Below are 27346 nucleotides of genomic sequence, written 5' to 3'. Positions count from 1 at the left end.
TGGGATCATTTATCTGTGCCTAGGTACAAATCAAAGAGATGGGGAGGAGAAAGAATGTGGCTCCAGGCCACATGAGAGCAGGAGCTAGGATACCACGAAGGGGGTCAGAGGGCACCACAAAGGGATGGGGTTCCCTGGCAGTGAATTTCACTTGCTTTTTACTCTGTTGAGGGCTGCTTAGCTCACGCAAAGCCAGATGTGTTCTCACAGGTTTATGATGGCAAATGGTCTGACTGTGGCCTCCCTCAGAGCTCTTTGGGTGGTGGTTATGCCTGTGGCCAGCGTGATACCCACACTGACACACTGTCAATTTCTGATGGTCACAGACTCTCCTGGGCAGACATCTCAGAACTTGCTCCTGGAGTGGAGACGGTTACAATCTCTGCTATCCTAGGCTCCCTTCAGAGAATTCAGAGAGCCCATCTGGGCAAAGAAACTGTCCTGACAGCACCTTTCTCTCCTTCCTTTCTTCTAGGCTTTTTAGTGCAATTTTAGAACAAGCAACCAAAGCTGACGGGGCAAATGCTCTAGGAGGGAAAGGGGCTGGATTTGATGTGAAGGCCCTGAGGGCATTCCGAGTGCTGCGCCCCTTGCGCCTGGTGTCTGGAGTCCCAAGTAAGTAGAGTCATTCTTCTTATGTTGTCACCACCCCCACTTTCCTTTGCCCTAATGCAAAGAGCACTTTGCAGAGGAACCTGATTTCATATAAATGGGTTTTTTTTCTAAATGAGTTCCTGTGCTTTAAAAACCCAATTCTAATGTGAGTCCATTAAAACACACTGTAGTCCCAGCTCCTGTAAACACTTGGGGAAAAAATTTTAAAAAGAGAGCACTCACACAGCCAAATGAAGACAGCGTAACAGAGAAAACAACCCTCTGGCCATCTGAGCAGTGCCTACAAGGCTCTGGGCTGGGAATTTAAATACATTTGTGGCAAAAAGAGCCAGGTGAGTAGACACAGCTAATCCCCAAGGCTCACATGATATTTTAGCCAATGGAATTAACTCTAATCTCAGTATTTTTTTTAAAAAAAAAAACAATCAGGAAATCGCAAGTGGATATTCTGAAACTTATTTTTCCATTTCTTCCAGCTGCTTCCGCCTTTCCTATGAAAGAGGGCCTCTCTGGCCTCAGAAGCCCTCTTTATGGATTCTTCCAGTCATAATGAGAACTGGTTTTACTCAAGGGGTCGAGGGGGTTCAGTAATCTCACACAAGCAGGAAGGAGTTAGAAAGATACTGTTTCTCAGGTCACCAGTCACGCGGACAGACCACTCTCCGCGATGCCTCCAGAAGCCTGCCCTGTAGTGGGCGAGTCCTGGGCACTGAACGCAGCAGCTTCAGGCACCTGCATCAGCTGCAGGAAACCCCAGCCAAAGTTGCTCCTGGGAGCTAAGTCAGCTTTTGGACAGTTTGATTTGTGGTATCTGAGCGTAATTCTGGACTTGTTTGCAGAGACTACACTCTCAGGTCAGCTCCATTAGATCTGGCTCAAGAATTAAGTCAGAGAAGATCCCTGTGACCAGGCTGAAAGCATACCAGTTTGGGAGTCAGGGATCAGGAAAGAGGTCTTCTGAACACACCACCTTTACCACCTACACTAGGGACAGAGTACTTGTTGACATTACACTGCTTGGTAATATCTCTTAGAGTCATAAAACCATAGAAATGTGAAGGACCTCACATTAAACTGTTCAGTCCTTTTTTTCCACTCACAAAAGAGTGAAAAGATGTTCCCAAAGTCAAAGTAACTTAACCAGTAGCAGAGCATGACTAGAGCCAGGTCTCCTGACTTTCAAACCAATGCTTTCCTACCATATCACAAGACCTCTTGTAAAGAATTAACTCTTGACTGTCTTAGGCTTTTGCACATACATCCTTTCTCTTCAACTACAAGTCCCCTGAATCCCAGAACTGTGCCTTATATTGTCTCTGATTTCTGCACAGTGCCTAAATGGTCTCTGCACAAGGTAGGAGAATTTACTGGATAAATGAAGCAAGAGTTGGACTCTTTTCTTTGCAGTAAGTCCCCCTGGGCAAGGCTGATGGCCTGTCTTAACCTGGACATAGAGCTAAGTCACACAAATGCTTTTAGAGCAGATTCTCTCTCTCATTTGGCTTTAACCATTTGGGACGTCTAGGAATAGAATTAGTGGGTATAATCACCAAGACCCAATTGCCCTTTTGTGAAGCCTAAATTATTTGAGTTTTCTTGGCCAATCAGCCATAACTCAGTAGACAAAAATCAAGGAGTGAGAAGGCAGGGTGAGAATGGCTTCAAACGTGACTTTAAGGAACTTATGATGGTGCAGCTGATGTGTCAGTGATAGGAACCATTTTAAACTTTAGCTAACGAAGCTGCAACAGACATAATGAACCTTACCCTGTTGTGTATGTGCTTATTAGGGGCCCCCAATTTCAGAGCATTGTGTTGGGTATGGGGACATATCACAAAGAATAAATATGGTTCCTTCACTTGAGGAATAGGACAATCTAATAAAAGAGTGTACTAGCCAGCTTTCACTGCAAGAGCAAACAATCCCAAACTCACAGTGACTTAAAACCAGAAACACACCTGTCTCGTGGTACATTAGGATGTTGGCCAGCTGCAGCTGTTCTGGGCTCAACCAGGTTCTGCATGCCATCTCATTCCATTATCCAGTTTTAAGGAGCACCCAGCATGCAAGCCATGTCATCCTTGTGGCAGAGGGCAGATAGATGCTCACAAAAGTGGCATAGAGCTAAACCACATAAGCATATTTTGTTTTGCTCAAATATGGCTTATGTCACAGCTGCTCACATTCCAGTAGCCAGAGCAGGTCACATGGCTATCTTTGTCCTAAAGATAATGGGACAAAGAAATATACTGTATTTATAGAAAAGCATGGGCAAAGTTGTGAACAAATACTACAGCCTATCATAGAGGGATTGAAGAGATTGTTATTAACAGAAATAGTTACAGTAATTACCCTAGTACAGAGATTCTTAATTAGAGATGCATATGGTTGAGAGCCACTCATGCTTTAGTGCATTAAAAGGGAGAGTTAGATAGAATAGCTGGGGCTCCATTGTAGGAGAAACTTCCTAAAGAAGGTGTCTAGTCTCCACATGCATTTAAATAATGGTGAAACTGTATTATTGTGGTCAGGAACAGGTAACACTTTTTGGAATTCTCTCATCAGGAATGTGAAGACATGATAAAGCCCCTCAAATGTAAGGCTTTGATATTACTTTCCATGCAGTTCAGGGAGATATTTTTGTCATGAAAGGTGGTAACACTGAGATGGTTTTGCAGTGGTGAGCAGCCTTAAAGATCACTCTGTGCTTCTGCACAGGGCTAACAACCATGTCTTGTTTTCTGTGGGTCACCAATAGAAAGGGAATAGCTCTTTTGGGGGCTTCAAGAAAGGGCTAATCCAGCCTTTCACCCTTTCTCAGTAGAATAGTGTCTGTGTGACTTTTTGAAACACTGAAGTAGACCAAGGTGAGTGTGTGCACTGTATTAGTTTGGTTGATATTATCTAGGAAAATGTCAGCAATATCTTTTATATTGCAAATCTAGACAAATGGCTCTTTCTCCCATTTGTTGTAACTTAAGGTTGTCTCCTTTTCTATTTCAGCAAAATTCTTCCCAAGAGTTGCCTTTGCCTGTTATCTCCCATTCTGTCTTCTCGTTTTCTTGAATCCACTCCACTCAGGCTTTCTTCCTCACCACTGCACCAAAGCATCTCTTGTTGAGACTATGATTTCCATGTTACTGAATCTAGTGGTCTGCTCTCATGCCATTTTGCTTGATCTGCCTTCAGCATTGGGGTATCTCTTATCTTTGAGCCACTGTGATGACTTGGCTTTTGGAATACGGTTGTTTCCTAGTCCTGTGCTTACTTAACTTGTTTTCCCTTCTCAGAATTATTTGCTAATTTCCCCCTCACCTTCTCATCCTCTTAATATTAGAGAGCTCCAGGGATCAATCCTCAGACCTCTTCTCTATCTACACTCAGATCCTAGTTAGCATGTCTAATCTCATGGCATTCAGTGTTATCTGTGTATCTTCTAATAACCACCAACTGTGTGTCACCAGCTCAGACCTCTCCTCTAAACTACAGACTTGTATGCCTACCTGCCTACCTGACTCCTTCGATCAGATATCTAATAAGCATCTTGCACTTAACAACATCCATAACAGACCTCCCAGTCTTCCTAAGTCTTTCCAATCGTGATAATGAATGTCAGCCTGTAGATACTCAGCCAAAAATCTTTGACTTCTTCCTTTCTTTCATCTTTTGTATCCAGTCCATCAGAAAATCCTATCCACTGTACCTTCAAAATATATTAGGAATTGGATTGTTTCTTACCATATCCACATTTACTTGGGTGCCAGCCAAACAATTACAGCAGCCTCCCAACAGGAGTCTCTGCTTCTGTTGCCCTTTGCCCTTGCCCTTTGCCAGAGCCTAGTCTTGGCACAGCAGCCAAAATGGTCCTCCTAACATATTGTACATGTCTCTGTTCTTCTTAGAACCCCCCCCCCCCCAAGGCTTCCTCACTGAGTGAGACCTAAAGTCTGCAAGGCCCCCTCCCCATGACCTCATCTCCTTCCATCCTTCCCTCTCCCCCCCCTTGCCTGCCTCATTGACCTCCTTGCTGTGTATCTCACCCCCAAGCTCACTGCATTGTGGGGCCATTGTACCAGCTGCTTCTTCTGTCTGGATGCCCTCATTTAGCTGTCCACATGGCTGACCTGCTCACCTCCTTCTGTCTGTAAAATGTCCTCTTATCAGAGAGCCCTTCCCTCACCACCTATTTCAGCCTCCTCACATTTTTGCCCCTTCCCTGCTTTATTTTTCCCATATCACTTTTCAACATCAGTCATACTATATATTTACTTGTTCATTTATGACCACTCACCTCAAAAGACTATAACCTCCATGAGGATAGTTTTTGCTTTGTTCTCTGCTGTATCCTCTTTGTAAAATGGCTGGATACTCTGACTCAGCCCCCTGGTGGCTGAGCGGCATTGTTACACATAGCTGTTACTGAGAACTAAGAGGCTCGCTAAAATGATGCTAGTGCTGAAAGACTTTCCATTTATGTGCCTTTTTTAGCTTTCCCAAGAGGTTTTTCTTCTTCTACCTTTTTTAGTCTTCATGAAAATTGTATGATATGTATACATACACATAGGATATGTATAGATATCGAAGTGGTTATTTCTCATAACAAATAGGTTAATTGGATGGTTTGTGGGATCTATAACACTTAGCCCCAAAAGCCGCCATTAGTTTTTAAATGTCTGTATGTGTATGAAATACCATTGGAATCTTAAGGTCACAGATCACGGAAGGGAAGAGATGATGGGGAGGGTACAAGTCCATGAGTCACTTACTTATTTGTTCAACAAAGCAAATTTGTAATTTGTTTGAGTGCCTAATTTGGTAAGATTTTATAGCCATCCCAGCAGATACAGAAATGAGTTGGATGTGAAGTGCATTCTCAAAGAGCCTGAACTGTAGAAGAACAAGTGTTATAGAATTGATGGTATGAAACAAAAATTGCAAAGTGCCCCTCCACACCCCCCAAAAATCCCTCAACTAACATTGAATGAGTTCCATGATGAGCATGCTTTGGGGGCACCACATTTCTGGGAGTGAGGATAGAGTCAGGAAAGGCTTCTAGGAGGAGGTGGCAGTTAGTATGGGTCCTGAAGGATAAGCAAGGAGGGGCATTCCAGGAAATTATGACTGTGGTCCTGGATTTGGGCACAGGTAGACTGTACAGTTTAAGGGTTGATTTCATAGTGGACATAGAAATGAGTTGACTCTTTCCATGAAATTCTGTGTAATTGCCAGATCTGTCCACTTTGCTTCATCGAGACTCTTGCACAATGAAGGAAATCAGTTCCCATTGATTGTGAAGCCCTGCTTTTCCATGTAGAACTGCTGTGAAGTATGCAGGTTTTACCAGACAAGTCAGATGGAACAATGAACACTGCACAATGAACATGAACAATAAATACAGAGGGGTGTGGTTAAATATTTGCCATGTATGTACAAGGAGTGCCTTTGTGGAGCAATAAGCAAGGGGTCATTTCCTCCTTTCCATATAATCCCATATGCCCTTCTTGGAGAAAAACTCTCTGGAGTGGGCTGAATAAAGGGCAGAGGGAGATGAGAGAGTGTTCTTTAGATTTGTGAGGTCTTTGACAAAGTGCACAGCATCCCAGCCTTGGTCTGATGTTGAAGGGGGCTGAACAGTCAGTCACCTTTGTGCAAAACCAATGCCAGCCTTGGGGAACATCCTCCACACACAGTGAACACGTACTGAGCACTTTCTGTGAGCCAAACACTAAATAAGGCATTAGAAACAGAGGTTCATTGGACATTCTCTTCATCCGTCAAAGTACTTGAGTACTTTAAAGACTTCTCATGAGATATGTGTTTTCCTATGATATGATTTTTTAAGGTTAGCTCTTTCTCAGTTAAAAGTGTTATATCTGGAAGCACACAGAATAGAAAACAGCTTGTGATTACACAAGGGTTTGCTTCCTAATTGAAAAGTGAAGAGCATTGAGGACCACATGTGGAAAGGGGTTAAACTCATTCTTCCTGATGTTAGAACTGTTTTCTGAAAACAAATCAGCACCAATCAGTTGACAAGTGTCTAGTAAGTGGATACCATGTAGAAGGCACCAGCAGATACTTGAGACAGTGGTTTTGAACATGAGCTGTTCAACTAGATTTTCCTGGTGACCTTGGAAAAGTTACTAAGCCTTAGTTTTCTCATCTAAAATGGGAATAATAAGATAACTTATTTCATATATTGTTAGAAAACCCAAATTAAGTAATGCATGCAAAGCACTTAAACAGTGCCTTATGTATGGTAAGTGCTAGTTAAATGGTAGCTGTTACATTACATTATATTACATTGTGTTACACATGTAAAATAGAAATTACATGACAAGAGCACTATCAAGACAAAGATAAAGAATATTCAAGAGTTAAATATCAACACAAGACTAAAAACACCAGAAAGGCATGTGTATGGTTACTTGATTGTATAGATAATGAAATGGATTCAAGGGGCAAGTTCCTAGGGACGTTGGCAGTCCAGAGAAGTTTATGAAGGAGTCAGTATTTGAGATGAGCCTTGAGGCTTATATAGAAGAGGTGGGGATGGAGATGAAAGAATATTTGGGGAGAACACTTTTTTTATTTGTGTCACCAGTATTGGCCAGCCTAGGCCAGCACACAGGTCTCTGTGTGGACCAAACCACTATGGAGGAGGAAGTAGTGAGGACCCAAAAGTAGTGAGAACCAGGTGAGAGAAGTCCTTGGAGAACTGTGGGTCCAGGGATCCAAACCAATAGGCAGTTTTCTAAACAGCCACTGCTGTTCTCTCTCTATTGAAAATATATAAAAGACTGTACTGCAGAGAACTAGCTAAATGTTTCAGAAATCCCCTAAAGAATGTCTGAATGGATGGTGGAATTTTGAATACCAGGGAGGTTCATTAACCCAGCCTGGGTACAGGTTGCTGGTAGCCACGGTTAGTTCAGAACCAGATCAAAGCAGCCACACTCTTCTGCCTTGCACAAGCTTCCTGCTATAGGCCAGACCTGGGCTTCCTGCACTTTGAGCAGTAGGCTAGAGATCTTACACTGCAGGAGACCTAACACTCTATTTTTATTGTTAATGATGGGATGGATCCTTAACTTCAGACTTTCTGCTGAAAAGGGAAAAGCTTGCCCAGGACTTCTGCCAAGATGGAGGCATAGGTGGAAACACTGTGCCTTCTCCCACAACCAAGTTTAAAGTCAACAAAGTTTCAATAACAAAAACGCAGCCAAAACACAGAAAATTGAACTATACGGAAGTCCAACAACAATCAACCATTCAGCCAGACCAGTTAGAGGGGCAGAGCCAGCAGCAGAGCAGGGTCGGGCAGGAAAGATCCCCTGACCCAGGTGCGTAGGCAGCTGTGGGCAGATCCCAAGTGTGGGGTAGCAACGGGTGGACCCAGTGAGGGCGCAAGGCGGCAGGCTGACTGCAGTCACACATTTGCGTGCAGATAAACCAGCGAAGGAGTGAGCAGTGAGACAGACCACGCAGGCCCCAGCAGCAGGAGGCAGCAGAGGGGACCACCATTGACCCTCTTTGACCCCGCCCCCGCATACAACATCACAACCCAGTGACTGAGTTGCCCCACCCTGGTGAATACCTAGGGCTCAACTCCTCCTACATAACAGGCATGAACAGACCAAAATATGGCTCAAGAACTCAAAGCCCCAGAGTCAATAACTCTAAGCGACCAAGAACTAGCCAGCCTCTCAGATGCATAGTTCAAAACACTGGTGATCAAGATGCTCACAGAACTGGTTGATTTTAGTCACAAATTAGAGGAAGGCTAAATTTAGTCACAAATGAAGGCTAAACTAATTGAAATGAAGGGAAATGCACAGGAAACCAATAGTGATCGAAAGGAAACTGAGACTCAAATCAAGGGAGTGGACCAGAAGGAAGAAAAAAATGACCAAACAGAAAAGAATGAAGAAACAAGAATTCAAAAAAATGAGGAGAGGCTTAGGAACCTCCAGGATATCTTTAAACGTTCCAATATCCAAATTATAGGGATACCAGAAGGGGAAGAGGAACAGCCATGAGTGGAAAACTTATTTGAACAAATAATAAAGGAGAACTTCCCCAGTCTGGCAAAGGAAATAGACTTCCAGGAAATCCAGGAAGTTCAGAGAGTCCCAAAGAAGTTGGACCCAAGAAAGAACACACCAAGGCACATCATAATTACATTAGCCAAGACCAAAATGAAGGAAAGAATCCTAGAAGCAGCAAGAGATAAGGGGACAGTCACCTACAAAGGAGTTCCCATCAGACTGTCAGAGGATTTCTCAAAAGAGACCTTACAGGCAAGAAGGGGCTGGAAAGAAGTATTCCAAGTCATGAAATCCAAAGACCTACATCCAAGACTGCTCTATCCAGCAAAGCTTTCATTTAGAATGGAAGGGCAGATAAAGTGCTTCTTGGATAAGGTCAAGTTCAAGGAGTTCATCATCACCAACCCCTTATTATATGAAATGTTAAAGGCACTTATCTAAGAAAAAGAAGATAAAAAATATGAACAGTGAAAGGACAGCAAACTCACGGTTATTAACAACCACACCTAAAACAAAAGCAAACTAAGAGGACAGCTAGATTAGGAGCAGAACCATAGAAATGAAGAACACATGGAGGGTTAGAAACAGGGGGGTGGGAGGAGGAGAAGGGGGGAGAAGGCACAGAAAATAGCATAGATGGTAGGTAGAAAATAGATAGGGGGGGCAAGAATAGTAGGGGAAATATAGAATCTAAAGAACTTGAGACACGTGGTCATAAACTAAAGGGGGAGAGTGGTGGGGGACAGGTGTGCAGGGTGGAGGGGAATGAAGTGGGGGAAATAGAACAACTGTAATGGCATAATCAATAAAATATATTTTAAAAATTAAAAAAGATTGGCAAAACCTTTGTAAAGTACAAATATTCTTTGTGACTGCTAAATTTTCTCATTAACTGTTTATATTAAATCAGTGTTGAAACATTTTCTTCATTAATGTTTTAATTAAGAAAGTAACACATGTTTGCTGTACAAAGTGAAACAAATTAGAAATAAAGTTAAAAAGTTAATAAGAAAAAAAAAAGCTTGCCCAAATACCCAGGTGTACCACTCTCATCCTGTGATGTAGGTTTTCCTCCAGAATGGATTCTCCCATCCTGGGGCTTAGTAACTGAAATTGGCCACACTGATTAGTTAACATTACCAGTTAACCAAGCCCACTGAGGGCACATTAGAGCTGCTGAAAACAACTTTTCTGAGTGTTTTCACACTTTGATCATTCAAAAGCAGTCATGCCATTCTGCCTGAAATTTGCTCTTGGGTAACTCAGGCCACTGTGGATTTGCAGTCACCATCACTGCTCCCAAAACAGTGTTCTGTGGCCCATGGGGGTCCTCACTGTTAATGGGGGAGTGGGCTTGTGCACCAGAAGTTGTCCCTGCAAATACAAACAGCTCATTACTCTCGCTTGTATTTAAGGACACCTCTGCATTCCAGATTTGATGGAGGAAAGTCTGTCTAGAGCTCATATTCAGAAATCAAGTAAGCAGTCTCCTGAAATTTATACATTTTGGAAAGAGTCCAAAAGGGAAGATCCCTAAGTCACATCAGAGACTCAGATCCACTTCCCTCCCCAGCCTTTTCCACTGCCTGTGTTATCATCATCTCAGACCTCCCTTTACTCCTGGCTAATGTGACTTAATGCCCTAAAGTGTCACATGATACAAGTAGTGCAGTGGCCCATAACTGAAGTGAGCAGAAGACTCAGACTCCAGCCCTACCTTTTCTCCTAACCACCTTGGTGACCTTTGACAGGTCAGTTCTCTCTCTGGACCTCTCTTCCACATCTGTGACTTGAAGGACCTGAGTTGGCTGGCCTCTGTGTCATCTTCCCCCTCTCCTCTCCTCTCCACACCAGCTGATAACCCTTCTTGCCTTTCCATCCTCTGCTCTTTTTCTCCTTTCATGTCCTTGGAGTTGGCCCTCTTTTCCCCCTCACTTTCTATTTTGCTTCCTGTGCCTTTTCATCCCTTTTGTTCTAAAGAGGTCTTAAGTGTCAGAGGACCTTAGACCTAAATGAGGGAACACATAACACTACCTGCAAGGACAGTGCCATGGGCAGAAAGTCACCCATACATCCAACTCTTACTGTACTTCTCATAGGGCCACAGGCTGCCCATCCCACTGCCAACCCCCTTCAGAAATCCTTGGGCAGCACCTTCCAGGCCCACTTCTCTACCATTTCTTTCACCGAAGCAGGAAGTATAAAACCTTGTTCCCTGTGCTCATCTCACAGTGCTATTCCCGAGTTAGAATGTCTGCCTGGGAGGAGACGAGCTGGTCCAACCAAGTTTCAATTCTTCAGATAGGAACAGTGAAGCCCGTCAAGTCAAATGGCTTTCTCAAGGTCACACAGAGCTACCTGGTGGCAGGTGGACAGGACTCGTCATTCCTATACTTGAGACCGGTGGCAGTCCTGAAGGGACCCTCTGGTTTTGTGGTCTTTTGAGGTTTTGGACCTCCCTCATATATACACAGCAGTTCACAGCCCCTCCAAGAGGGAAGCAAGCCCCAGGGAACCTCATTGTTCCCCCAAACCTTCCCCCCACCCAGCTCACACCCCCCCCCCCCCCCCCCCCCCCCCCCCCCGCAGCCCTGGGTTTGTGTTTGCTAAGGTGGAGCAGAGCCCTCTGGAGGCCACCTAGGAACAGCATGACCTGTTAACATTCTGAACAGGTTGGCTTACTGGCTTTGCTCTGAAGAGTCTGACTTGCCTGTCAGACACAGAGGAGAATTTAGAATAGGATCCCACATTCCCTGCTCTAATCTCAACACCTTTCATGTTCACTGAATCTAGTAATTGATGCTCGCCCTCTCCCATGTTGCCCAGCATTATTCCTGATCTTCCACTGCAGCCCCACTCTCTGATTTGACAGCTCTTGTTCCTCTCCCTTCCAGATACCTCCGAAGGGAACCCTGGACTGGAGTTCAGGGGGTGCAGTTACAGTCCCAGCTCTGCTGACACCCTTTCTATTCCCTGCTTTGCCTCAGTTAATCTCCAAAGTGATATTTATAATGGGTATTGCATACATAAAGAGAAGATTTTACCTGTAAAGTCTTGTAGCTTCTAGCAACAATGCCTCTTTTCAATCCACCTCTTCAAGAGAAATTTTATGGATTGTGACAAGCCACAACATGGAGTAGACAGAAAAGAAAGATGGATGACCCAGATGCAGCAAAGCTAGCTCACTTAAACAATGAGTGTGTTTCAAAAGTTCTGGTCCTGCTGCCTAGAGTTTTACTGAGAAGTTATTGAATATCAATAACAGAATGTGACTAAACTGGGAACGTCTCTATTATGTGCTGTTCTTACATACAACAGCTTACAAAATAATAATGACAAAGAATGCATTCAATCACACAATAACTTTGCAAATTTACTAAAGTGCACAGACATTTCTCCCAGTGATGAAAAGATCCCATTTTGATTTGAGAATGGAATGTAGGTGGTGATGAATGTTATGGTTATCACCAACTAAAAGCACTATACAGTATCAGTGCCAGGCTTTCAGACTCCAAGAACTTTATTCATTGATTAATCAGCCCCATGGTGCAGGAAGGCAGGAAGGCATGAATATTGCTCCTAATTCATAGACAGGCAAATACAATCTCAATTGCTTCTCCTACAGTAATGAAGATGGGGTAATAGAGTAATTGAGAAGAGCTCAGACTCTCTTCCAGGATATACCCTTCAGTACTCTGATCCCTGCTGTTAGGAGGAGCACACAGCTCTCTCAGTTGGGTGCCCATCTGGCTTTAGAGAGTAAAGAGTTTATGGCTCTGGTGTTGGTTCCTTTATGTGTTGAGTGTCCATGAACTCCTTTGCCACGAGACTGAAGAGAAATGGTACTACTGTCATCTGAGGGATTTGTTTTGTTGAGGGAGGTGCCCTGGGCCCGCAAGTAAGGAGACCAGGGCTCTAAGTCTGGCCAGTAGTGTGACCTTCCCTTTTGACTTCTGACTCTCTTTCCTCATTTGAGGAAATTATTCTGAGCAGTATCATTCTGTGCTTCAACAACAGAGAACAGCAGTGATCTGAGAATTTTTAGTAACTCTAGACATAGAATCAGTAATTCTAGACATAGTTATGGATACGATGTGACCTTTGACAAATGCGTTCACGCTTGCAGCTCCCCAGTACAGTGGCAATAAGTCCAGAGGTGGGAGAATATGTCATATAGTAAGTGTAGTAATATTTATTGAGTACCAACCATGTACCCAGGACTGTAGCAGGTGGTAGTACTCACAAAGGAAGATAGAGCTTCTTCCATTCAGGTTAGCTGCTGACTTCTTCAATTCAAGGTTAGCTGTTTGGATTCTCCTTTTTGCCCAACCCTTCCCCCAGAGAATCCCAAGCACAAAGTAACAACCAGCAGCAAGGTCACTGTAAATTTAAAGTAATGGTAATATTAAAGGCCACTTAGGCTTACAAGTGACCCATGCTTTATAAATGCTGTAGAGAAAAATGAGAGGAGAGGAAATGAAGATACAGTGAGGTCAGTATCCCATGAGGTCATCAATATGCAGAGCATGAGCCCCATGAACCTGTTATTCTTGGTTTGTTCCCTCTCACTGATTGATGACAACTAGTGGTTGAGGACAGAGATAGTGGAGTCCAATTATTAGCTGTGCGACTTAGTTTTCTGCCCTATAAATCAGGGTTAAAATTGTACTTACCTCATGGGGTTGTTTTGAGGATTAAATAACTAAGCACTTATAAAGCATTTAGAATTGAGCTCAACACATAAGAAGCATTCAGCAATCCTGGCTGGTGTGGCTCAGTGCATTTAGCGTGGGCCTGTGAACCAAACAACCGCAGTTCGATTCCCAGTTAGGGCACATGCCTGGGTTGCAGGCCAGTTCCCAGGAACGGATGCATGAGAGGCAACCACACATTGATATTTCTCTTCCCCGCTCTCTAAAAATGAATAAATAAAATCTTTAAAAAAGAATTATTAAAAAGAAGCATTCAGCAAATATTAGATATTAATATTCATGTGGGTGCAACTTCCTTTCTACTTATCTCAGGCTGCAAGTTGGACTGATTTGAGGAAGGGGAATTTTTACACTTGATTTTTTAAACAATCAACCTTATTGAAGTTCTATTCATATTCAGTAAACTTTACACATTTTAAGTGTACAGTCAAATTTATAATAACCTCACAACTGCATAATTTTGTTTACCCAGCCCCCATCCCATATGATTGCTACCCATCTTCCACTTACACAGGTATTATAAACCCCACCCTGCAGGGTTAATATTTTTTGCCTTAAACAGCCAGTTGCTTTTAAAGTAAGTTATGAGAAAAAATAAAGCATAGTCTTTTTGTTACTCACCCATTACCATTTCTGGTGCTCTCCATTCCTTTCTGTGGAGCCATGTTACCTTCCACTGTCATCACCCCTAGCATTTCCGTGTCACAGGTCTGCGCTGGTGAATCACCCCAGCTTTCACTATCAAAAAATGTCTTCATTGCATCCTCTTTTTAAAGAATATTTTTTATTTTTTAAGTTTATTGGGGTGGCATTTGTTAGTAATATTATTTAAGTTTTAAGTGTATAGTTCTATAACATCATCTGCATGGTGTGCTCAGCACTCACAGTCTAATAATATCCTTCTATCACCATATATTTGATCCCCATTACCTCTTCATCCTTCCCCACCTCTCCTGGTAGCCACCATATTGTTGTCCACGTCTATGAGTTTGTTTGTTTGTTGCTTTGTTTTATGTTCTACATGTAGGTCAAATCACATGGTTTGTGTCCTTTTCCATCTTATTTTACCTAGCATGATACTGAGATCCATTCATGTTGTTGCAAGTGGCAGTATTTCACCTTTGTTATGAATGTGTAGTATCCCATTTTATATGTGTGTATGTATATCTTTGTGTATATACATGTATATATGTATACAGTATATGTATTGTGTCTTTTTCATCTAATCATCTATCAGTGGACACTTAGGTTGTTTCTATATCTTGGCTACCATAAACATAGGGGTACATATATCCTTACAAATAAGTGCTGTCAAAATTTTCAGGTAGATACACAGAAGAGGGATTGCTGGGTCATATAGTAGCTCTATTCTTAATTTTTCAAGGAACCTCCATTTTGTTTTTCATAGTGATTGTGTCAACTTACATGCCCACCAGTAGTGTATGATGGTTCCTTTTTCTCTAACACTTGTTATCTCTTGTCTTATTGATAACAGACTTTCTAATGAATGTAAAGGAGTATCTCATTATGGTTTTTATTTGATTTCCCTAATAGCTAGTGAAGTTGAACATCTTTTCAAATATCTGATGGCCATTTGTATGTCTTTTTGGAGAAAGTGTCTGTTCAAGTTCTCTGACCATTTTTACATAAGATTGTTAGGGTGTTTTTTTTTTTTTGCTGTTTAGTTATGTGAGATTATTATATATTTTGGATATTTGACCCTTATAGAAGATGTTTTTTGCAAATATCTCCACCCATTTGGTTGATTGCCTTTTTCTTTTGTTGATTTTTCTTTCTTTTTTTCTTTCTGTCCAGAAGCTTTTTAGTTTGGTATAGTCCCATTCATTTATTTTAACTTTGACGTTGCTTGCCTTTGGGTCAAGGTAATAAAATCTTCTCTGAGACCAGCTCTGTAAGTTTCATACATATGATTTCTTCTATGTTTAGGTCTTTGATTCATTTTTAGTTCATTTTTGTATATGATGTCAAATAGCAATGTAGTTTCATTCTTTTGCATGTGTGATACTTCTGACTTTGTTCTTTTTTTCTCAGGATTACTTTGGCTATTTCAGGTGTTTTGTGGATCTGTAGAAATTCAAGTATTCTTTTGTTTTATTTGCGTGAAAAATGCCATTGTTACTTTGATGGGGTTTGCATTAAATCTGTTTATTGCTTTGGGCAATATGGCCATTTTAATTATGTTGATTCTTCCAATTCGTGAACATGTAATATCTTTGCATACCCTTTTTGTCTTCAATTTCTTTCATCACCATATTGTACTTATTGGTGTACAGGTTCTTCACTTCCTTTGTTAAGGTTTTTCCTTGGTATTTTATTCTTTTTGCTGCAATTGCAAGTAGAATTGTTGTTGCTGTTGTTATTGTTTGTATTTTGCGGTTAGTATACAGGAATGCAATGGATTTTTTAAAATTTAATTCTTATTCAAGTACAGTTTTCTCTTTCATATTCCCAGCCCTGCCCCCCTCCCAGTGCTCTCCACCTCCCTCCCATTTCCACCCCCCACCTTAATTATTGTCTATGTGTTCATGTGAGTATTCATGTGAGTATTCATGTGAGTATTCAAGTATTCATGTGAGTCCCTCCCCTTTTCCCTTATGATTCTCTCCCCTCTCCCCTCTGGACCCTGTCAGCCTGTTCTGTATTTGAGTGTTATTGGTCATATTTTGCTTGCTTGTTTGTTTAGTTGTTTAGATTCCTGTTAAAGGTGAGATCATATGGTATTTGTCTTTCACTGCCTGGCTTATTTCCCTCAGCATAATGCTCTCCAGTTTCATCCATGATATTGCAAAAGGTAGGAGCTCCTTCTTCCTTTCTGCAGCATAGAATTCCATTGTGTATATGTACCATAGATTTTTGATCCAGTCATCGACCGATAGGCATCTAGGTTGCTTCCAACTCTTGGCTATTGTAAATTGTGCTGCTATGAACATCGGGGTGCATAGGTTCTTTTGGATTGGTGTTTCAGGGTTCTTAGGATATACTCCTAACAGTGGAATTGCTGGGTCAAAAGGCACGTTCATTTTTAGTTTTCTTAGAAAGTTCCATACTGTTTTCCATAGTGGTTATACCAGTCTGCAATCCCACCAACAGTGAACTAGGGTCCCCTTTTCCCCACAACCTCTCCAACACTTGTTGTTTGTTTCTTTGTTTATGATAGCCATTCTGACTGGTGTAAAGTGATATCTCATTGTGGTTTTAATTGGCATTTCTCAGATAGCTAGAGATATCGAGCATCTTTTCATGTGTATCTGGATCCTCTGTATGTCCTCCTTGGAGAAGTGTCTGTTCAAGTCCTTTGCCCACTTTTTAATTGGGTTGCTCGTCTTCTTTGAGTGGAGTCAAGTGAGTCCTTTGTATATTTTGGAGATTAAACCTTTGTCTGAGGTATCATTGGCAAATATGGTTTCCCATACAGTTGGTTGTCCTTTTATTTTAATACTGTTTTCTTTAGCCATGCAGCAACATTTCATTTTGATGAGATCCCATTTGTTTGTTCTTTCCTTTATATTCCTTGCTCTAGGGGACATATCAGTAAAAATGTTGCTGCGTGAAATATCTGATATTTTCCTGCCAATGTTCTCCTCTAGGACTTTAATGGTGTCACGGATTATATTTAAGTCTTTTATCCACCTTGAATTTATTTTGGTGTATGGTGTAAGTTGGTGCTTGAGTTTCATTTTTTTGCATGGAGCTGTCCAGTTCTCCCAGCACCATTTGTTGAAGAGGCTATCTTTACCCCATTTTATGTTATTGCCCCCTTTGTCTAATATTAATTGACTGTAGAGAGTTGGGTTTATTTCTGGGCTCTCTGTTCTGTTCCATTGGTCTATGTGCCTGTTTTTATGCCAGAACCAGGCTGTTTTGATTGCAGTGGCCTTGTAATACAGTTTGATATCAGGTATTGTGATCCCTCCTACTTTATTCTTCTTTCTCAACATTGCAGCTGATCTTCGGGGTCTTTCATGGTTCCATATAAATTTTTGAAGTGTTTGTTCTATGTCTGTGAAATATGCCATTGGTACTTTAATAGGTATTGCATTGAATCTGTAAATTGCTTTGGGTAGTATGGACATTTTGATGATGTTAATTCTTCCAATCCATGAACACGCTATATGTTTCCATTTGTTTGTGTCTTCCTTGATTTCTTTCTTCAGTGTTGTGTAGTTTCTGCATACAGGTCTTTTACCTCCTTGGTTAGGTTTATTCCCTGATATTTTATTTTTGTTTTTGCTATATCGAATGGGATTTTTTTCTTGATTTCTGCTTCTGCTGTTTCATTGTTGGTATACAAAAATGCCTTTGATTTCTGGATATTGACTTTGTATCCCACTGTTTTGCCAAATTCATTTATTAGTTTGAGCAGTTTTTTGGTAGAGTCTATAGGATTTTCCATGTACACTATCATGTCATCTGCAAACAATGCCAGTTTTGTTTCCTCCTTTCCGATTTGAATGCCTTTTATTTCCTTTTCTTGTCTGATCGCTGTGGCTAGAACTTCTAATACTATATTGAATAGAAGTGGTGAAAGTGGACAACCTTGTCTTGTTCCTGATCTTAGTGGAAAAGCTTTTAGTTCTTGCCCATTGAATATGATGTTGGCTGTAGGTCTCTCATATATGGCCTTTATTATATTGAGGTATGTTCCCTCTATTCCCATTTTTCTGAGTACCTTTATCATAAATGGGTGTTATACCTTATCAAAAGCTTTCTCTGCATCTATTGATATGATCATGTGGTTTTTGTCTTTGCTTTTGTTTATGTGGTGTATAACATTTACTGATTTGTGAATATTGAACCATCCTTGCATCCCTGGGATGAATCCCACTTGGTCATGGTGTATGATCTTTTTGATGTATTGTTGGATGTGATTTGCCAATATTTTATTGAGGATTTCAGCATGTATGTTCATCAGCGATGTTGGCCAGAAGTTTTCTTTCTTTATTGTGTCTCTAACTGGCTTTGGAATTAGGATGATGCTGGCTTCATAAAAAGAGTTGGGGAGTTTTCCCTCCTTTTGGATTTTTTGCAATGGTCTGTGAAGAATAGGGGTTAGTTCTTCCTTAAAAGCTTTGTAGAATTCTCCTGTGAAACCTTCTGGTCCAGGGCTTTTGTGTGATTGGAGTTTTTTGATTACTGCTTCAATTTCATCTGCTGTTATTGGTCTGTTCAGGATTTCTGCTTCTTCTTCATTGAGTTTTGGAAGATTATGTTTTTCTAGAAATTTGTCCATTTCATCTAGGTTTTCAAATTTCTTGGCATACAGTTCCTCATAGTAATTTCTTACAATCCCTTCTATTTCTGTGGTGTCAGTTGTAATCTCTCCTCTTTCATTCCTGATTGTGTTTATTTGAGTCCTCTCTCTTCGTTTCTTGATGAGCCTACTTAAAGGGTTTTCTATTTTGTTTATCTTTTCAAAAAGCCAACTCCTAGATTCATTGATCCTTAGAATTATGCTTTTAGTCTTTATGTCATTTTGTTCTGCTCTGATCTTGGTTATTTCCTTCCTTCTACTTGCTCTGGGCTGTCTTTGTTGTTGTTCCTCAAGTTCTTGGAGGCGTCGGGTTAGGTTGTTTGTTTGAAACGTTTTTATCTTCTTTAGGTAAGCCTGTATTGCTATGAACTTCCCTCTCAGGACTGCCTTCACTGTGTCCATAAGTTTTGGGTTGTTGTGAGTTCATTTTCATTTGTTTCCAGAAGCTTTTTTATTTCTTCCCTAATTTCAGTCTTGACCCATTCATTGTTTAATAGCATACCATTCAGTCTCCATGCTTTTGGGTGTTTTGTTTTTTTTCCTGTGGGGTTGATTTCCAATTTCAGTCCCTTGTGATCAGAGAAAATGCTTGGTATGATTTCTATTTTCCTGAAATTGTTGAGACTCATTTTGTGTCCTATCATGTGGTCTATCTTTGAAAATATTCCATGTGCATTTGAAAAGAATGTGTATTTAGCCTCTTTGGGATGGAGGACTCTATATATATCAATTAGGTCCATTTCATCTAGGGTGTCGTTTAATGCTGCAATATCTTTGTTGATATTTTGTTTGGAAGATTTTTCCATTTTTCATAGTGGGGTATTAAAATCCCCTACTATAATTGTGTTGCTGTCAATACCTTTCTTGAGGTCCTCTAGGATTTTCTTTATATATTTGGGTGCTCCTATGTTGGGTGCATATATATTTGCAATGTTAATGTCTTCTTGGTGGCTTCTTCCCTTGAGTATTATGAAGTGACCTTCTGGTTCTCTCTTGATGGCCCCTTTTTTGAAGTCTATTTTGTCTGATATGAGAATTGCTACCCCAGCTTTTTTTTTCTTGTCTATTTGCTTGGAAAATTTATTTCCATCCTTTCACTTTTAGTCTGTGATAGTCTTTTGACTTGAGATGGGTCTCTTGTAGGCAGCATATGTGTGGGTCATGCTCTCTTAACCATTCAGCTATTCTATGTCTTTTGTTTGGAGCATTTAATCCATTTACATTTAAGGTTATTGTTGAAAGGTACTTATTTATTGCCATTTGTTTGCCTGTGTTCCTTTCTGTCTCTCTCTTTTCCTTCCTTTCCATAAAGCAGCCCTTTTAGTAATTCCTGTAGAGCTGGTTTGGTGGAGGTGTATTCTTTTAGACTTCCTTTGTCTTGGAAGGTCTTTATTTGGCCTTCTATCTTGATTGAGAGCCTTGCTGGGTAAAGTAGCATTGGTTGTAGGCCCCTGTTTCTCATTACTTGAAATATTTCCTGCCATTCTCTTCTTGCTTGGAATGTTTCCATTGAGAAGTCAGTAGCCAACCTTATTGGGACCCCCTTTTATGTTACTTCCTTTTTCTCCCTTGCTGCCTTTAAGATTCTCTCTTTGTCTTGGAGTTTTGACATTTTAATGATGATGTGTCTTGCAGTAGGCCTCTGGGTTCCACCTGCCTGGGACTCTCTGCAATTCCTGGATTCGTGTGACTTTTTCTCTCATCAAATTAGGGAAGTTTTCCATCATTACTTTTTCAAATAGATTTTCTGTCTCTTGCTCTTCTTCTTCTCCTTCTGGTATTCCTATTATTTGGATATTATTATGTTTCATATTTTCTTGCCATATGAAATCCCTCCTCCTTACTCCCTCCTCCTTAATCCCTCCTCATTCTTTCTGAGCCACTTTTCCTTTTCTTGCTCTTTCTGGGAGATTCTTTCTACTGTGTCCTCCAACTCACTGATCTGATCTTCTGCTTCGTTGATCCTGCCTTTGATTCCTTCCTCTGTGTTCTTCAGTTCAGAAATTGTATTCTTGGTTTCCTCTTGTCCCTTCTGATAGTTTCTATTTCCTTTTTCATGTTGATATAGTCTGCGATGAGTTCACTGTAGCTCCCCTGTAGTTTCTGGTAGTAGCTCATTGTGAGCTCTTTGAACTTCCTGATAACCAGTGCTTTGAATTCAATATCTGATAGTTGACTTGCCCTTATTTCATCTAACATTCTTTCTGAGGCTTCCTGCTTTCATTTGGAGATTTTTTTCTTTGTCTGCCCATTGTTTGTGCGACTCTTTTTGTTAGCTTCAGCTTCTTAAATTGATCTGTTTGGACTCCCTGGGTTTATGGTGTGAACTTCTGTGGTGGAATGCCTGTGAAATTCAGTAGTGCCGTGTCCTTCAGTTATCCTGGTGTTCTCTGCTTCCACCTTCTCCTTTGTGTGTGTGTGTTTGTGTGATCAGTTGGAGGGGAAGGGAAAATAGTTTATGTTAGGGGGAGAGTATTTTATGATATTTAGAGTCACAGCCAGTAGAGAAGAGATAGAATATATTTAGGCTATATATAGTGTTAACTGTAATCTTCAACCCAACTTGCCACTTTTAAGAGACGATGGACAAAAGGTAAGTCTCTTGTTGGGAAGGGAAGCCTTGTGTGTTAGATCAGTGAGGTTGTGGGTGGTCAGATTCTGAGGTAAGGTGAGAGTAAAGAATAGTAAATAGGTGTAGTGTGTGAGCAAATAGAGTTAATCACTCTAGTAATAGAATTCAGGAAACTGAAGTGTACTAAGATCCGGGAGATGTGTTGTGAAGTATTTATATTTGTATAGAACAGCTATTATTTGCAATAATATTAGAGCAACAATCATATGACAGACTCTCTGTGATCTGGATAACATGAATAGGGGCTATAGAACTCTGGGTAGTGTGCTAAATGAAAACAAGTGGTGTGAAGTATAGAAAATTGGCAATGCACTGTGGAGGAGAGAACAGGGGAAACCTGTGAAGTGGTACAATGTAACCAGCCAAGGCAAAGAAGCCTATACAGAAAGAGGAGGAATGCAAAGATACTAGTAAAATATAGCAGAAGTGAGAATAATGAAAAAATAATAATACTAATATGCAGCAACTTGTGGCTTCTCTGCTATAGCAAAGTGAAATTTGTCTTTCTCTCTCTACTGTTAGGATGCCCCCTCTTTGGATCTAATTCTGGTCTTTTTGCAGTTCCAAGTTGTTTGTGTCACTTGTGGGTAAAAGGAAAATAAAAGGCAAGAAAAGGGAGGAAAAAGTGGTAAGTTTGGAAAGAAAGGAAGAAGGAATAAAACAGAAAAGAAGAAAAGAGGGAAAAAGTATTGAAAGATAAAACAATAACATTTAAAAGATAAAAGATTACTTTTAAAACATCTCTTGTTTGTTTCAAATTGGCCAAACCGGGGTGATTGGTGTGGTCTTTCTGTGAGCGCTCTTCCAAGAGCCAACCCGGTGCCTCTCCCCAGCACCCCACGAACGAACGGGATCTAGGTCTTTCTCAAAGCACTTTTTCCCCAGGGGTCATCACTATGGGGTGGGGTGCGGGGTGCGCATGCCCTCACCCACCGGCCAGGCTGCCTGGGTCCTGCAGGCTCAGGTGCAGACCTGTCCGAATTCTGTGGGGGAACTCCAGGCCCTCTGCCCAACCTACGGTTCGCTGCCAGGCTTGTGGGGAGCAGGCCAAGCGGCTGTCGCAGGAGAATCCTTCAGTTTACTTTCCCAAAACTTTCTCCTTTAGAAAGCCTGCCTCTCAGCACAGCTTAATCCCCCGGCCAGACCAGTGACTATCAGAGTCAGAGCCTGACACTGTGCTTCTCAATTCTCCCAAGCTGGAGACCACAGTGTCCGCAGTTGATCTTGGCCCTTTGTCCTCAACACCCTCTCTGGAAACTTTAGCAAACAAGTCTCTCCCGGCGCCCTAACTTGCTTGGCCAGGGAGGGAGGGAGCTGATAACCCAGCTCTCTCCCAAGAACCCTTCTGCAGGCCTGGGGCTCCCAAAGAGTCCCCTTTAGATGCACCGGGAGCTGGGTGCTGAGCGCTCGGTGCCAGCCAAGGCTCGCCGGGCATCGTGTACCAGGCACTGGGCTCCAGGTGCTGTGCGCCCGGCTGAAGCCCCTGCTGCTGTCTTTGCTCCGGTCCCTGAGACTCTACTGTACCGCAGCCGTCTCCTTACCGTCTGGATTTCCAGTGTTCCCTAGGATTTCTGGTCTCTTATTTTCATATATGCTGGGGAACTGTGGCTGTTTGTGCCGTTCCTCCGTAGATCAGCCAGGATTTTCTCCCATGTGTACTGGGAAATGGAATCCACTCTGTCCTACTCCATCGCCATCTTGGAAGCTCAAATTGGATGTTAGAGCTTTTAAAGTTGTCCTGGAGGTTCCTAAGCCTCTCATCATTTTTTTGAATTCTTGTTTCTTCATTCTGTTGTGGTTGAATGTTTGCTTTTTTTCTTCCTCTTATTCCAAATCCAATATTGATTTGAGTCCAGATTTCCTTCCTGTCACTGTTGGTTCCCTGTACATTTTCCTTTATTTCACCTTTTCGTAGCCTTCACTTTTTCATCAATTATGCAACCACACTCAACAATTTCTGTGAGCTTCCTGATTACCAGTGTTTTGAACTCTGCATCTGATAGGTTGGCTATCTCTTCATCACTTAGTTGTACTTTTTCTGGAGCTTTGATTTGTTCTTCCATTCATTCAGGTTGTATTTTTTTGTCTCAGTGCTCCTGTTACGTAGTAAGAAGTATATCCTTAGATATTTGTTGTGGGGGGGCAAACCACATCACTGCATGGGGGGCTGTATGTTAGGGAGGTGTCCGAGATGGACCAATGCTGCTTGCCTGTCTCTCCACTGCTTTCAGTGACTTCCTCTGCTACTCACAAGCAAATTGGGCACTGCTGGTACTGATTCCTATGTGAGTGGGTTTGTGTACATTCTAGGGCCCTGTGGGTCTCTCCAATGAACTGTCCTACAAGGCTGGGGTTTTTCCTGACACTACAACTCCCACAGGCTTTTTCGGTCAGAGGTTTTGAGGCTTTCTTTCCCCACATTGGAACCCTGGGAGGTGTGGTCTAACTTGCTCCCCAGTTTTTCCTCCCAGTTTATCCGCAGTCAAATGTGGGATTACCCAGTCTGCCAGCAGCCATCTTGCCCTGTCCACCAGCCACTGCCTTGCCACATGTCCTCTCTGCCCCAGCTGCCCATCTCTGCCCCTCCTGCTGGTCTGGATGAATGTTTCTTTAACTCCTTGGTTGTCAGACTTCATTCAGTTGGATTTTCTGGCAGTTCTGGGGTTTTTTTTTGTTTTTAAGTTTGTTATTGTCCTTCTTTTGGTTGTGCAAGGAGGCAAAATGTATCTACCTACACCTCCATCTTGGCTGGGAGTCCTGATCATGTGATTTTTATCCTTTATTTTGTTAATTTAATGTATCATATTGATCTTTTTGATTATAATAGACAATATAATAATATAATATAACAATATAATTGTGCCCCTGGAATGAACCTTCGTTTGATGGTGATGTTTATCTTTTTAAGTCATTGTTGTGTTCAATTTGCTAGCATTTCATTTAGAATTTTTGTATCTATATTCATCAGACATATTGGTGTGTAATTTGTGTATGTGTGTGTGTTGTCCTTGCCAGGCTTTTGTATCAAGATAATGTTGGTCCCTAAAATAAATTAGGAAGTATCATCTCTTCTTCAGTTTTGTGGAAGAGTTTGAGAAGGATACATGTTTGATCTTTGAATATTTGGTAAAATTCACTACTGAAGTCATCTGGTCCCCAACTATTACTTTTTGAGGGGGGTTGATGACTGTTTCAATTTCCTTACTGTTTGTCCATCTATTTACATTTTCTAGTCCTTCATGATTTACTGCAGGAAGGTTATATATTTCAGAGAACTTGTCCATTTCTTCTAGGCTATCAAATTTGGTGGCATGTAGACTTTCATAATATATTGTACAGTTCTTTGTATTTCTGTGGTGTCTGTGGTAACTTTTCTTTCACTTCTGATTTTGTTTATTTGAATCTTTCCTCTTTCTTTCCTCAGTGAGTCTAGCCAGAGGTTTGTCAGTCTTTTCGAAGAATAAGGTCTTTGTTGCATTGTTTATGTTGTCTCTTAGTTTTCTATTTCATTTAATTCTGCTGTAATTTTTATTATTCCCTTTCTTCTACTTACTTTGGACTTTATTTGTTCTTCTTTTTCTTGTTCTTTAAAGTGAAATATTAGGTTGTTTATTGAGATTTTTCTTAATTCTTCTTTCTTGAGGTAGGACTGTGATGCTATAAACTTTACTCTTATTTCTACGTTTGCTGTATTCCCAAAATTTTGATATATCGTATTATCATTCTTGTTTGTCTCTGCATATCTTTTGATCTCCTCTTTTATTTCTTCTTTGATGCAGTCATTGTTTAGTATCAAGTTGCTCAATCACCACATATTGGTGTTTTTTCAGCTTTCTTTTTTGCAATTGCTTTCCAGTTTCAAAGCATTGTGGTTGATGAATACGCTTGTTGTGATTACAGTCTTCTTACATTTGTTGAGGCTAATTTTGTGCCCCAACATATGGTCTATTCTTGAACGTTTTATGTGCACTAGAGAAGAATGCATATTCTGGTGTTCTGAGGTGAAAAGCTCTGCAAATACTGATTATATTTATTTGGTCTGATGTGTCATTTAAGGCTGATATTTCTTCATTGATTTTCTGTTTGGGTGATCTATCCATTGCTACCTATGGAGTATTTAGGACCCTGTAATTGTGTTTTTATCAGTTTCTCCTTTTAGTTATGTTAGTAGTTGCTTTATACATTTGGGTGCTCCCAGGTTGGGTGCATATATATTAATAAGTGTTTTATCATCATAAATATCCATCTTTGCCTCTTGTTACCTTTTTAATCTTGAAATTTTATCTGCTATATGAGGTCTCTCCAAAGGTATTCACCCATGTAATATGAAAAATGGAGACATTTATTGAAGGAGATACAAGATACAAGACACATTGTACACAGGACAATGATGCCTCAGTCCCCTTTAAAATAGGCACCTTGAGACCTCACACAATTCTCCCAATCACCATCAGCTGCCTCGTTACATTTTCTTGAATCTCATCAATGGTCTAAAATCTCTTCCCTTTCAAAGGTGATTTTAGTTTTGGGAAAACCCAGAAGTCACAGTGCACCAGATCTGGGCAATAGAGGGGCTGAGTTACCTGGGTGATTTGATGCCTCACCAAAAAACTACATGAGACATGATGCATGAGTGCCTTGTCATGATGAAGCTGACCATCACCAGCTGACCTCAGCTGCAGCTTTCTGAATCATCCAAATAGTTTCTGCAGAGGAATGTTCAGGCTTAATGAAAAATTTGATGTAGATTCATTTCACTACTCACTCAGTCATTTTGAATACGATACCCACACAGTACACATGGTAACTCAGTGGCATCTACTGCCTCCTCTGACCTACTACAGTGAAGTGGTTATTGTTCACATATGCACTTTGCAGTAGTCCACTCTCCTTGGCTGCCAGGTTACATAAATCTCACACAAACCATTTTCATTATATTAACGTGGTTGTACTTTTTCCAGACACGCATGGTAAGTATGGCTACACCCACTTTTCTCTGGATGCCATTTGCTTGGAATATTATTTTCCACCCCTTCACTTTGAGTTTATGTTTGTCCTTACAGCTGAGATGTGTCTCCTGAAAGCGGCATATAGTTGGGTTTTGTTTTTTGATTCATCACTACTCTGTGCCTTTTAATTAGTTAGTTCAGTCATTTACATTTCAAGTAATTAATTATATATGAGAGTTTCCTATAGCCATTTAATCTTTTCTTTTTCTGGTAGTTCTGTATCTCTATTGTTTCTTTTATTTTATGTTTCTCTGTGTTATTTTAATTTAGTGATAGTCTATGATATTTGGGGTTTTTTTACCTTATATGTCTCAGTTCTAGATTTTTTTGTGGTTACCATTGGGTTTATGCAGAAAAACACTTCATGTGTACAATAGTCCTTTTTCTTCTCATTGCATCTTATCTCTGTCCACCTGTGCAAATTCAGTCTTTTCCCCCTCCGCTTTTATGTTTCTCTAAACTGAAGTCTTGAATTCTATCATTTCAATCACAGTCTTCCTAGTCTTTAAGGTTTTTTTCTGTGTATTTTTTATTTTCTTTCTAAATTCCCTTGGTTACGTTCTTGGCTATAAATGTGCTTTGTGGATTATTTATCTGCCTGATCATTTGTGGGAATGAAATGTTTTTTTAATATTTTTAAATTATTTGAGATTTTACTGTTTAGCAGTGTGATACACAGAATCTTTTGTTTTCCAGTAGGCAAGTTTTTATTTTTATTTTTTACCTGCACTACTGGGACTTCTGGGATCTCTGTGGGGCAGTGTCACCTTGGCCATGGAAAATACCCCATACTCCTTGAAGAGGTGGGTATCCCCTTTGTGACCCAGTGGTCTTGGTTTCAGGTCACCTTTCCCATGGATTGGAAGTGGCAGGCTATGGTCTTCTGACCTGTTTGTTCCCAGCACTGCTTTTCTGTAGCCAGATGCCACTGGCAGAGTCATTCTGAATTAATTTAGCTGCCTTGATCAGGCTCTTCCAAGAAGGGCGGAAAAGGTTTGGTGGGTGGAGGGGTAGGGGAAGCACATTTGTGTGTTTTTGGCTCTGTTCTTGTCCGTTG

General features: G+C 41.0%; 1 protein-coding gene across 14 annotated transcripts in view; it reads left to right on the top strand.

Annotated features, from left to right (window-relative positions):
• The window catches only part of CACNA1C (calcium voltage-gated channel subunit alpha1 C), a 664664-nt gene that overhangs the window by 410870 nt on the left and 226448 nt on the right, over positions 1-27346 (top strand). For all 14 annotated transcript variants that reach the window (XM_037064774.1, XM_037064760.1, XM_037064762.1 and 11 more), the window contains exon 5: positions 476-615. In XM_037064774.1, coding sequence (XP_036920669.1) covers positions 476-615 — 140 coding nt within the window. The remainder of the gene's footprint in view (positions 1-475; positions 616-27346) is intronic.

The sequence above is a fragment of the Sturnira hondurensis genome, unplaced genomic scaffold (genome assembly GCF_014824575.4).
Source record: "Sturnira hondurensis isolate 20B ecotype Veracruz unplaced genomic scaffold, ASM1482457v3 Scaffold0015509, whole genome shotgun sequence".
NCBI lineage: Eukaryota > Metazoa > Chordata > Mammalia > Chiroptera > Phyllostomidae > Sturnira > Sturnira hondurensis.
This window is presented reverse-complemented; position numbering and strand designations above follow the sequence as displayed.